Raw genomic sequence first — 13,712 nt, 5'->3', positions numbered from 1 at the left:
GCGATCTACTTGTGAGCTGCAGAAGATAATCCTCATTAGTATAGATTCCCTGAGCAGTGAATGAAAAACCCACAACATCTGCATGTGCTGCACCAAGACGTTACACACTGCAGCTGTATGAAACCAAGGGAATTATCAACAAATGGGACATGGGTTAACTGAAACCAGAATTCTGTATTCTCTTCTGTTAAAACATGAGGGACACCAGAGAGCTGGGTTTTTATTTTATAAATCAATAGCTTTATAAACATACAAATACACCAAATATATTATATTTGTGTTGAAATATCATTTCAAGATTTTAGACTAAAGATTATTTTGAGTTTAGTGCTGAGCTTAGGAAACATTTTAAACTCGAACCACCCTAATTACAAAAACATACCAGCTTGATTTTCCTATCTTACTCTGTAAAAACACTGTCAAATCCTCAGACTGAAGAAATGCAAAGTAAACAAAACACAGGGTGGAAGATGAAACTAATTTTTAAGGAGTCTGAAAAACCTCTGTTTAGACAAGATTCAAAGTTACAAATCTTTATTTCCTTTGATCAGGGAAACTTCCAACTAAATGTTGACTGTCATTCAACACCATGCTTTGATTTTAAGCACACCAACATATTTCACCAGAGATAATTAAAGTGCAGTGATCGACATGATTTTTCTGTCTTAGATCTCATGGAAATAAAATACTTTACTGATTTGGGGCCTTTATAGTTGGACTCTCTTCTTATCAAAACATAGAAGGTTGGTGATAAACCATGACAGACTAGGAATCCAAACTAGATGCTTTTAACAATGTTAGTGAAATTAAACTATACTGAACTTAAAATCAAATCTACCAAATCCTAATGGTTCAATCCAGTGTCTGTTCTCTCTTGAACAGTTTAGTATGCCAACTCTGCTCAACCACTTGTCTTTCCATGAAAGTACCCTTGTTGCCATTCATACAAGAGCATGCATCTTCATTGCTACTAGTTCCAACTAACCTCTGGAAACGCCTAATTTACAAGTTTACTCCGAGTTCAGAATGGATGGGATTAAACAACAGACTCAATAAATCAAAACCACCAGCCAAAATCAGTTTAGAAGATAAACAACTAAGTGAGAACTCTCTATACAACAGAGCTTTATATTTTTTGTTATTCAGACACCTTGGGCTCAGTGTTCTTATAGTTTATGACAACATAAATCAGAACTGACTCCACAAAGTGTACTCAGGTGTGTAACTGTTTTGGATAAGAGGCATTCAATACTCTTTCCCACTATTGGCCTACAGAACTGGCAGCCAAATGACATCCCATACCTTCCTGGCAGGGTTCTAAAGAACCTAAAAGCATGATGGTAAACACACATATTAATAACATTTGCCACAATTATCCGCATAATTAACTACAAGGAACACTAGTGGTGGGCACTGCAGCAGAGTTTAAAGAAGGTGTCTGACAGTTACAGTAGTAGGCTTCAAAGACAGAGGACTGAGACACCCCCTGCAATCAAGCTGATTTTCAGATATCTTCCAACACATTCTGAAAACAGCCTTAAGAAGTCAAGCCCAGTGATGATAATCACTTGATAAACAGGTTAGCTACAACTCTGTATACAACAGAGGTTTGTAAGTGTGTTAGTTCTTGGTAAATAACTAGAAAGATCTGTAGCTGTTAGAAAGTCAGTTACATGGAAAATTGGTGTTATTTTCCAATTGTTTCCATGGATTTTATCAGGCAGCACAATTCAGTTACATGGAAGTCAGTCCCAACTAAGGTGTTTTCTTGTTTGTTTGTCCCACTCTTTTTGTTGTTTTGCAGCAGGACTTTTTCCCCCACACTAAGTCCTATTTAATGGACCAGGTGTTGTTGCCAGACATGTTTCTATCAGGCAAGGACAGCTCCAGCTCATACTTCCTCACAGGACTCAAAGTGGATTTAGGCCCACTGCCTCAGTCCAGAAACAATCTTGCAGTGCTCTGAAGGACCGGTGTAAACCGAAAAACTTACTGGAAGAATCACATTTCACCTCAAATGTTACCTCTCGCTTCACAGATGTGACCATCATTAATACCACATGCTCATAAACAATCCTCCAGCTCACCAAACCTGAGAAACACAAGATCTATTTGGTGCTTACAGAAGCAGATACAAGAATAACTCTGGTGAAGTCCAGGAGGTTACACTGACCTGGCGGCAGTGCTGCTTAAAGTGTCCATGAACAGTATTTTAATAAAAAGATTAATTTTCACATAATTTTCTTGCATCAACTTCTCTGCAGTTGTCCTTGTGGTAAATTTTCTAGGCAGTTTCTGGACTCCGTGTAAGACCACTACTTGCTACAAACTCCATTAGAAAATGCTTATGTCTGACAAATCACCCACTTGTCTCTTTTCCCTTCAGTAGGCTTTTAGCAGGCAGTTAATGAAGTCAGCAGCAGTGACCCCTAAAGTGATACTTATAGAGTACTCATTGCTAATACATGGCTCATAGTGATTCTTCCGAGCAGAGATGACAGGGAAGGAGTGGCAAGGGCTTCTCTCTTCTGTTTTGTTTTGTGGATTTGTTTCTTGTTTGGTTGAGTTTGGTTTGGTTGTTTTCTTTTTCCTAGAGCAGAATTTAACAAAAACTGAGGGTTGCTTCAGTGTTTCATGAGTTCCCACTCTCTACTGTCTTTGTGCTTCCTTCTTTTCCCACTCAAACCCAGGCTGCTTCTAGTCTGGTTGCATCAGCAGGCTGACTGGAGCAAGCTCGCAGGGCTCCCTTTCCAGCAGGGGCTTGGGGTGGATGCTCCAAGGAGGGCCCTTCGCCACTCCCATGGGCTGGCACGGTTTCTCACCAACAGAAGCATCTTGTTGACAGCCTTGTGCCTTCTCCTCTTCTGCCAAAGTCTCTGCTGCTTTGTGGTTTGTTATAGGCTGCTCTTCCACTAAAGAAAACAGGTATGGGTTACTGAAAGCCATTTGAGAAACTTAACAACTAAGCTCAACGAAAGCTAACAGCAGTTTTGAGAGAGGAAAGCTATGAAAGGAAGCACAGAACAGGGTTCAGAAAATTATAAAACCAACTCGTGTTGAACAAATAAACCAAGGCACAGTCAAGATTTGCTCTAAATTTTAAGAAATTACTTTTCCTATGCAAATTTCATGGTTTTCTGTTTTAATAAATAAGAACAGGATAAAGCATGCCCATTGCTGGAAGACTACCTGGCTGGCAAAATTAAATTCCCTGCTGCAAAGTCAATAGGTCTTAGAATTATTCAATGGCATAGTATAAGAACATTATTTAACATGTTAGAAAAGACATCGGATTATTTACTAGTCTTCTTGTCTAAAATGGTTGATCTGTTTGCCAAATTTTGCTAAAATTTTCCACTAGGAAAAAATCAGACACCTGTCATGGAAAATTGCTGTTCTGAATAAAACTATAAATGAAAACAGAGCCTCCTAATGGGAAACATCGGGCTTCCTTCACTGGACAATACAGTTCTACACATGTTCATGATATTAGTCCAACCAAGTCAATGTGAGGGATATTTCCTACTGATAAATAAAGTGACTTCCCAAAATATGTCTAAGGACAGGATGGACAATTTTGAAAATCATGCCAGATGCCTGCCCATTCAAGCATCCTCAAACATTGCTCATTGTGTACTTCTAAATAACTGATGCAAACCAGGTTCTCTGGTAACTTCTGGAATTAGGAGGGATATATGATAACTAGAGAAACGGTTTAGGATATCAGTCTTTCGCCATCAGTTCTCACCATCTGAGCAATTGATTAGGAGATTCAGTTGCCATTTATAAGCCAAAATCTCCTAAAACTCCAAGGGGGTCCAGTTGGTAACCTGTGTGCCATGGAATACCTGCTCTATGCTTCTGTGCTGCCGCTGTCTTTGCACCAGGGGTGGGAGGCACACCTCCCTCATTCATCACATCTCTATTTCAGCACTAAACACTCCCCAAGCAGTCAAAAACCTTGTTTAATACATAAAGCAGAACTGCAGTTGCTGCCACAGGGCGAAAGTTTCCTGGGGAAACCTGGAGTCCTCACACCATTCTGTTTATCCTGCCTGAATGAATAAGGACCGTCAAAGTAAATCATTACACAGATATGTGTTCCTCATCTGTACAAAGGGTGTAACTGCTTGTTATGAAGCAAACCTGTGAAGTTCTATGTAAATACAACAATATGGTATTACTCCTGTCAGGAGAGCACCTGCCTTCTTATGAGTGTGAAAGTGCTGTTATAGTGTAATTTCTCATGAAAAGTCTGCAAAGTGAAGGACTGAATGGTCTCTCCAGAGCAATACAAGCATGCCTTCTGCTGTGCACAGCTTTAAACAGGCCAGAAATATAACTTTGATTTCTCTGTCTCGTCTCCCAGCCACTGCTCCTGATGGTATGAAGATGAGGAGAGATCTAATAAGGAAGGAAACCCTACTCACCATATCCTGGAGTACAGGCAGGATGAGGATCTGCAGTCTCACACTCAATTAGATCAACTGCTTTAGTCTCCAGAGAACTGTTATACTCCTTAACGACCACAAACTGCAAATACATACAATATGCACAAAATATAGAGCCCAAATTAATATAAAACAAACTGTTCTTTCTGAATCCCAAGAGGAAAACTAGAAGGGCCACACACTCCAACCACAGCAGAGGGAAAAAGGTCATCCTGGCTTCTGGGATGACCCTTCCCCTGTAGATAATTAAACATTAGAGTTGATGACAGCCCCGGTGTTCCTTTGGAAAGTGCATGGTCCCAGTCTAGTAAAGAACTGCCTGTTCTCTTGCCTTGCAAATCAACCTTTTTAGATGCAAGAACGAAAGTTCATGAAAATCAACCCTCTCCATAGCACTGAGGGCCCCTTTAAAAGTATTAAAGGGATCCACAAGCAGACTGTCAGACACAAACTGTCAGACACAGGGAAAGAAGGAAGCCTCCCTTTCTGGGAAATCAGTTCCATCATCCCCTGGTGACAGTGGAAGTGACACCTTGAGAGCAGAAGACTGGACGCTTTAGGGGACCTTACTGAAGAGAGTAGTAGGGTAGAGGAAGGCAACATGAAGCACAATGCCAGAACAGTATAGAGGGAAAAAGGGAAACCCGGTAAAGGGAGGATGTTTAAAGAGCGACACAGGGAAGAAAAGAAAGCATCTGTAAATAAGATGTTCCAATGGAAGGACTGACAGATTCAGTGGTCTGGGAGGATAATTGGTGGGTTTATGTGGATAGATCACAGATGCAGCAGGTGTAGACTATTTAGGCATCAGTTCATTTACATAAAATCTGTAGGCTTACAGCTGCTAACCTGCATGTGACAGACCCCGGAGGATATTCAGCTACACACAGTTCCACAAAATATCTTTGTGCAAACCAAAACACATGCTGGATGGAAAGTCTCAGAATAAGCATCAAAATCCAGGCATGTGCAGAAGTTTTACCAGGCTTATATAACCCTAGGACAAACGTAGCCTGGCTTAGGGAACTCTAAATGCAAATGTGAAAAACTACCTAAGCCTCACCTGACAGAACAGAAGTAAAGGGAGAAATGATGGTACTTGGACAATTTATAGGTACAGTTTCAGTATCGTCATACCTAGCATTCGATATGGGTGATAGCGTAAGAACTCATTCTCCTCTGCATTAACCTAGAAGAACAAGAAAGTCTTTGCATTCCCTCTCTCCAGCCTCACAAATGACCAGCAGCACTGTGGGCTACCAAAAGGAGTGAATTTCATGAGCCCTTTACTGTTACTGCACACACATCATCCAGTCCCCATATGGAGTCCTTGATTAGATTATTAATGCTGTGTAGATCAATAGCATCCAGTACCTTAAGAGGTGAGGAGCTATATTCTGTCCCCAATGTAGTATAACATCTTTGTTTTACATACAGCTCCCAAATAATCCCCTGTAAGCGAACAGGGGAAACGGACAACTTCCTGCTGCTTTTTGGCAGCTCTACAGTTTCTAACCTGAGCACATGCACACATGAACTCCCAGTGAAGCTAACACTCAACAGCTACATCAGCACAGAGAAAATCACATGCATGAAACCACAGGAATCCACCGCTGCTTAAGCAGCACTAATTAGCAAAGGGTCAGTGATTTCCTCTTCCAGCCTGCAACAACCCATTTGCAATAAATTACTTTATTAATGTATTTGACGTCTCCCAGTGCAAGAATGCATGGTGAAATTTAACATGAGTGTGTAATAGATGAGTAGGTTGGATTGTTTTTTTTGTGGATTCAGCCCATCGCTTAGCTGTCTAATTACTCCTATATTCAGCAAAAATGTCACTGGCTACTATTATTAACCATGGGAACAAGACCAGGTGGGGACAGAGCTTATGAGCTGCAGGCCTCCTAGAGTGCTGCTCCCAGGCAGCGAGCTGTTCTGTCCCAGCAAAAGTTTCTGATTTTCCCAGCCTCGAATATTCTCCCAGCTGTGTTTTTGTCTCTGCTGTGAACAAACGATGGCATTGCCACGATTCAGCACATTTGCTGTCCAGTACCTGGAGGAACAAAGTGCTAGTAATGAAGGGTCTGCAAGACTATGGAGTTGACCTTATAAGGTACAATATGTTGTAACCTCAGTCAATTCAGTACTCCCAACAGATGTTTGACAAGTGAGTTTCAGTGGTTGTCCACTCACAAATCCTGCCAGACACTCAATATAAATCATTTGCAAGGCCTTCTTCGAGCTCATTTTAAAAATCCCCCGGACCACCAAGTGGAATAAATTTGTCTCTTTCTGGACTCAAAGATTTGGAGCAGAGTCAAATTTAAGACCATTTAAAGTAAAATTCTTCCATGACCATGACTACTCATACCTTTCCAGTTATAGTTGGGTGTGGAAGGTTTTAAGACCTTGCAGTAATGTCTGTAGTGGAAAAACATGTGTGCAGCTACCCCAGTAAAAACGTTTGCTATTCACTAGTTTATCCCCAATCCCATACCAGTTTAAACTCTTCCAGTAGTCTATTCCACTGCCATAACTGTGCTCGTTTTGAAGAGTGTATGCTGCTTACCTAACATGATGCTCCACGGACAAGTATGATGACAGCTGCCTTGCAGCCGCTTACTCAGAGCAGAATGATATGTGTGTGCAGAGCAGCTCTCAGGGTAAAGCCTGCCATTCAGAGGAAGGAGCCTGGGCACAGAAGTAGCCACAGAAGTACCCAGTTTTGTCACTTTTGCCAACTTCAAGTTTCAACTGCTATCACCCAGCAGTGTAATGTCCTTTTAATGCCAGTGAGAATCAGGTCCTTAGATCAGATCTTAAAGGGACAAATTCTTTGACATAACTTCAAAAACGACGACAGAAACAGGCCAGTACAAAAGGATCACGGTGGCATTTCTACCTACACCAGTGCAAAACTGGTATTTTATAATCCCTCCCAAACTGCCTGATAACACCCTGGTTGTTTTTCTTTACAAGGCAGCAGCCTCTACTACAAAGACATGTAATTTCATCAACCCCCAAAATAAAGTTCAACATCTCATGTAGCACACACAATACTTGACTTCCAAGAAGCCTTTTTTACGGGGGGCATACTTTCCTGTGAAAATAGCTCTGTGATATGCCATGTCATCACATTGCCATTTCCTTAATTTAGAACACAGTTCCCCAACTGTTGTGTTCAAAGCTAACAATAACACTAGCTAATGGTTGCAATACATCCAGGCAGCTGTGAACTTTGAGGGATAACAATGAGGTAAGATGAACTAGGGTTCACCACAAAGCACTTGATGACTCTAGCAGTTATTTAATATATTTAAGATGTGAATTATTTGATGGATAATCTCAAGTGGATCCCTAACACTCTTTGATCCTTCCTGCTTCCCTCTCCACTCCACATTAATATAGTTACCTGAGACTTGTTGCTAGTAGGTGTCATGTTCTCATTGTCAGTGGGGTTGCTGGCATCTCTTACCTCTTCCACATAGAGATTCTTCTTATACAAGTTTTGACTTCTGCAACAGAAAAAAAGCTGAAACAAATTACTTTGCTTAGGGGTGAACAGATGCTGCTTCCTTTCACACATTATTCTATTGGTATTTACGGAGGGGACATACATTTTGTTTTCTTTCATTGGTTTGAAAGAGTGTATTACTGTCACTTACTGTGTAGTAGTTAAAACAAACAGCTTGTCAGAAACAGACAGCAGTAAGAAGTGAGCAAATGGTTGTTCTAATGTGCCATCTGTAAAGGGTCATTCATTAGAAAAAAACCCTTTGAGCCCCGTAATTTCAACTAGCCTTTTCCATTTTCCTATGCTATTCTATTTATAATGCATTCCTCTCTAGGTTTCAGCCAATACAATGAACAGCACTTGTGGGTGCAGCTCAGAAATAAAACTCTGACTATATTTTTTGCACCGTTGATAGTTACAATAATGAAAGTTGCTTCTGCATTCATCTGCAACATTTATGAAAAAACACAGTTTCAGAAATTACTACAAAATAGAGAAACTGAAGGCCTCAAAAAACTCAGAACTGACACATTTCCAGGAAAAAGCATAACCAAAAAAATCAGCTCGAGGGGATAGAAGCCAAGAGTACAACCTGGTGTTGGGAAAGGATAAAAATAATCAGCTCTAAGTGGCTAGTTCCATAGATTAAAAAATCCTTATTTTTGCAGTTAAACAGCAATCTCTTCGAAGGCAGCATTAAAATCCCATAGATGCCCCAACTAGAAAATACGTTTAAAAAACAAAACTAAACCCCAACTCATTTACACTGTTTGAGATCCAAGCCAGTACATCTTTACTGAACTTACATAAGTATCATTTCTCCTCCTACACATCTGCTAACAAAATTAATGTTACACTCATCAAAACCCAAGCATCCCAAATTATAACATCCCTTTATTTGATCTATTTTAAATAATACAAAAATCAATTACGTGTCAGATCTCAGAGTATCCCCACAGAGCAGAATGATGAGAAAGTAGGTAAATTAGTCCATTTTGACTTTCTCTGGTGCTGTAGCAAGCCTGGTTTTTGTGTTTTATCACCTGGATGTACTCATCCTGCACTGCAGCTCATAGTGCTGTGAAAACTTGAGCTCATTAATCAAGAGTTGTAAAATCCATTGCACAGATCTCACACACAAGTACAGTCCTCAGCAGAATGCTCCACTCAAGGGGATCACTAATTCTACATTTTACTTTACAGAATTCAGAGTAGCAGACACCAGATGGGCGTGGTGTGCAGGGGAGTCTTCGTGTGCAACAGAGCACAAGCAGGTAAGGCAGTGAAATCTAGTTGACTGAGCAAAACTCGAAGAATTTCTCAATCCTAATCCCAATCCTACTGTCAATTTTTGCATTTTTTGCATGGCCTTGGCCAATTGAGGTGGATGGATTGTGGGTGTTAAACCTGTGATTGTGATTATTTTTTTGTTGTTGTTGGAAGAGTTGTTTCCTTGCTTCCCAAGGAAACTTGGCATACTATACAGTCAGACTACATAAACCTAACATTAGGAATAGCACAATGCTCTTAGTTAAGTCACAGTCATTGACCAAACACAATACTTTTGTGTTCTTGGCATTCCAGTTCACACATTTTTCAAATTGTAAGGTGTAGGTCTCCAACTTCATTCCCTCCATTGAAAGGAGACAGGTATCTCTGTTTTACTGGGGAAGGGACAGGACTATTACAGACTTAATCAGTACATTTCAAAATACAGTAGATTATGTGGAAAAGCAGTATAGAGCCATTTCAACCGGAATATTGGTTTCCAGACTCCAGATAAATAGGGATTTTAGGTCAGTGGTTTCATTTTGGTCTAGTTATGCCAGTAATAGCTGCAGTACAAATTCAGTCAAGCACGTAATTAAAAACTTGTTGTCAAGGTAAATAGTTATATTGATCAAAAGCATTTGTCAAGAAATAAAGGTAAATCAGGGAGAAATGACAAGAGAGGAAGGGAAGAGAGTAAGTACCTTTACACCTTAAACCCAGCCATATTCTGACTTTTTTTTCATGACAGTTTATATGATATCTATGACAAACAAAAGAACCTCACGCTCTGTCTATTCTGCATGTATCACTCCACTGATTAGCTTCTGAATCTCAGGTCATGAGAACAAACCAGGCTGTGCTTAGCTTAATTCTGGTCCATTACTTAATAGAAAATAAGAAACATGGCAAGGTCTCTACTCTTATGGACTAAATATGCTAGTAACCATTAAACAAGAATGGAAAATACTAACTTCCACAGTTAGCTTCCTTGGTAGCTTGATTTTTCAAGCCTAGGAGAGTCTAATTTTAAATTTAACCTTAACCACAAACAAAACCCCTGCACATGGAGGGTAGGTCGCATGCAGCAGGAGGCTCTTGATTTGGCTGTGTTCTGGCTGTTTTTTAATTTATTTTTAAATATAAATATGCATTTAAACAAGAGCCTCAGCAAATAATTTTCTGTGAAGGTCATGGTTGAACCACTCTAACTTATTAAATGCTGAATATTAGAAAGTATTCAAGGGACATGAATGACATTTAATTTCACATCAGATTGGGTTCTGAAATAGTGACTGAAGGGATTCTTTTTGCCGTAAGCATCCCAAACTTGCCATGAAAAATGCCACAGAGTACTTTTACAACAGATGTGCCCTAGGTTGACATCCCTGATTTTACTCTTTCTGCTGCCAGGAAAACTGCTTTCACATTCACTGCTGGAGGCACCACTGTGGAAGTTCACGATTGGAAGGTTAGCACGCTGCTTTTCTCAATGTCACAGAGACATTCAGGTGCCACTCTACACTGAAATGGGAGGAAAACCAAAGAAATGGGCTAGCTAGCATAAAAGAGCTAAGCCCTACCATACTGAATCACAGAACGACAGGGCTTGTAAGGGACCTCTGGAGATCATCTAGTCCAACACCCCTGCCAGAGCAGGACACCTACAGCAGGCTGCACAGGACAGCATTCAGGCTGGTTTTGAGTATCTCCAGAGAAGGAGACTCCACAGCCTCTCTGGACAGCCTGTTCCAGTGTTCTTTCACCCTAACAGTGAAGAAGTTCCTCCTCATGTTTAAGAGGAACTTCCCATATTCAGGTTTATACCCATTGCCTCTTATCATGTCACTGGGCACCACTGAAAAAAGACTGACCCCATCCTCCTGACACCACCGCTCAAGTATTTATAAATATTGCTAAATTCCCCCCTCAGACTTCTTTTCTCTAGGCTAAAAAGTCCCAAGTCCTCAGCCTCTCTTTGTAGGAGAGATGTTCTAGTACTCTAATTATCTTCATAGCCCTTTTTTATACCCTCTCCAGTAGCTCCCTGTCCTTCTTGAACTGGGGAGCCCACACCATGTCAGTTTCAGATATCTGTAGCTCTTAAGGGAAACCAAGGAAGAAGTAAATAGCACACTCCTGAACTCTCTCATGAATTCAAATTATGGGTCCTCTTCATACCTAATAAGGTCTGTTCTTCCTCTCCCCAGATAGATGTCACTGACTAACACCAATGCATGTAACTGCAGGTGAAGGGCACGCCAGAACTTCCTGAATTATTCACAGAACTGAAAAGCAAAAGAGTAGCAAGGATGATATGGTGATTTCCACGAGCTGAGGAACAGCTCACGTTTTCCACCATGAGCCCTCTGTCAAAGCAGCGCCTGGGTCCCTGTGCCACACGTTCACATGCGCGATGGAAGCTCTACCTGTGGCAGTAGGCAGCCAGGGACACCAGCAGCAGCAGGAGGACCAGCACCACAACGCACACGGTGATGGTGATATTCCGCATCTTCACCCGCTCGGCGTGCTGCTGCTCCCACCACTCCAGATCGCTGAACTGGCACCGCTCCCCGACGTAGCCCGTCACACAGCTGCCGAAAGGAAGTGAGCATGCTTTGTAACCAGCAGCAGAGGAAAACCCCGGATCATCAGGGCACTTACCTCGTGCATTCTTTTAGCCCTGGCACCCACTACAGAAATACCTAGTTGAATTTAGTAGCAATGAAAATGACTTTAAAAGAATGGCTGTCAAAACCTGTAGAATTCAATTTATTTTTTTTCTTACTGTAAAGCTGTTGATTCACCTACAGAATTATACAGATTATAATTTCCAGATTCCAATGGGTAAAGAAAAGAAAAAAGAATTTTCTGTTAAATCCTGCTGTGAGGTTAGTGTTTCCCTAGGATTTCCCATTTAACTGTTTCCAGCAGCAAGCTTCTCTTTCTTTGAAATAGGCGATATAGAACTTACATATTTCACAGTGCTTTGGTTAAAGGAATCACATTTTAACCTGAATAGCAACTTTAAAATAAAAGACAAAGTGTTTAAAAAACCCTGTATAGGTTAGAAATGTCATCAATGTTTAGTTTTAATACAAGCTTCTTCTGTAGGTAGTTTTTGCTTATTTAGCACTGTAAAACCCAACATAGAAATATCAGTGCATAAAACCCTCAAATCAAAATTACTAGAGATTGAGAAATACATCAGAAAGAATCTCAACCTCATTTTACTTTCCATGGTAAGAGACATACAAAAGGAAACAATAAACAGAATAAACATAAAAAAATAAAAACCCTATTTGATTCATAACAATCTCTCAGTAACTCAGTAGGCTCAAATCCTCCCCACAGTTCTTACCAGTCTAGTTTCACTCAAACCAAAAGAGGTGGTCAAATGAGCACAAGAAGCAGGATTAAACCTGCAGCAGCTTTTACCTGATGTCCTGACAATGTTAGATCAGCATTCATTATTAAATCAGGCACAAGCACTCTCCTTCTGTCACAAACTGGGACACATACATGTTGGAAGGAAGAAAAATGTTTTTTATATATAATTTTTAAAAATAAAAACAAATCCCAAAAAAGCTAGAAAGTCTACTTGCTAGTGTAAGAGCTTAAATTATGTGAAATACAAATCACACTCGGTGCGTGATTTTTGCTGGGTAACGTTTTCCCACGGCTTGGCTTCGGCGTGTCACGCATGGCGGGCTACGTGAATGAATGCTGCCATCTAGTGAGACGTCAGCAAGGGCCACGGACACCCCCCGGCCCCCAAGAGCGCAGGCAGGCACCGTGCTGACTTCGCTTTTTAAATGCCTTCTACTTCCAGAACCGAGGGATACATACACCTGGATTCTTATGATGCATCAACACCTGACAACTAAAAGGAAAAAAGGAAAAAGAAAAGAAAAAGTGATCCAATTCGAAAGTTCTGCTGTTGTAGACACTTCAGTTTCTATAGGAGAAACTCAGTGAGGTGAAAAAAAAAAAGAGAGCTTCAATGCCTCTTAAAGTTTTATACTAACAATTCCTAACAAATACCAGAGATGACCATGAGTCCATCTCCTTTAGTGGCTTTCCTGGGCTTGGGAAATCCATGGCACGAAGCATCCAATTTGTTCCCACGTATGCACACGAGGTACACTCTTTTCATACTCCTGCAGGTACAGAGGTCTGTAGGCAGGCAAGTCCACTCATGATTACAAATAAGAAAGCTAGGGTTTGACAGTGCTTGCAGGAATAGCCTACTACAGATGTTCCTGCAGACCAGGACAGGGAGGGTCTGAGGTAATGGCGGATCAAAGAAACGCTTCAGCACAAAACTCACTCTCCTCACTCCAGGGCTGTACCAAGGCCACCCGAGTTACTGAGACACAGAGGGAGATTTGCCAGTACAGAACAGCATCCATCCCCTGCACAGGTCCTCACCTACCAGGTGAGAGGCCAGGGGAGGAGGTAGGCATTGGCTTTGT

At 40.9% G+C, this 13,712-nt stretch overlaps 1 protein-coding gene across 1 annotated transcript in view; it reads right to left on the bottom strand.

Moving 5' to 3' along the window:
• Window positions 1-204: 204 nt before the first annotated feature.
• The window catches only part of EGF (epidermal growth factor), a gene marked incomplete at its 5' end in the record, with an annotated part of 59,859 nt that continues 46,351 nt past the window's right edge, over window positions 205-13,712 (bottom strand). The window contains 4 exons of the mRNA XM_084263790.1: window positions 205-2,912; window positions 4,431-4,533; window positions 7,867-7,969; window positions 11,667-11,831. Coding sequence (XP_084119916.1) covers window positions 2,698-2,912; window positions 4,431-4,533; window positions 7,867-7,969; window positions 11,667-11,831 — 586 coding nt within the window. The 3' untranslated portion in view covers window positions 205-2,697. The remainder of the gene's footprint in view (window positions 2,913-4,430; window positions 4,534-7,866; window positions 7,970-11,666; window positions 11,832-13,712) is intronic.

This window comes from Gallinula chloropus (assembly GCF_964237585.1).
Source record: "Gallinula chloropus genome assembly, chromosome: 4".
Lineage (NCBI taxonomy): Eukaryota > Metazoa > Chordata > Aves > Gruiformes > Rallidae > Gallinula > Gallinula chloropus.
The sequence above is the reverse complement of the archived record's forward strand: the minus strand, read 5'-3'. Positions and strand labels throughout refer to the sequence as shown.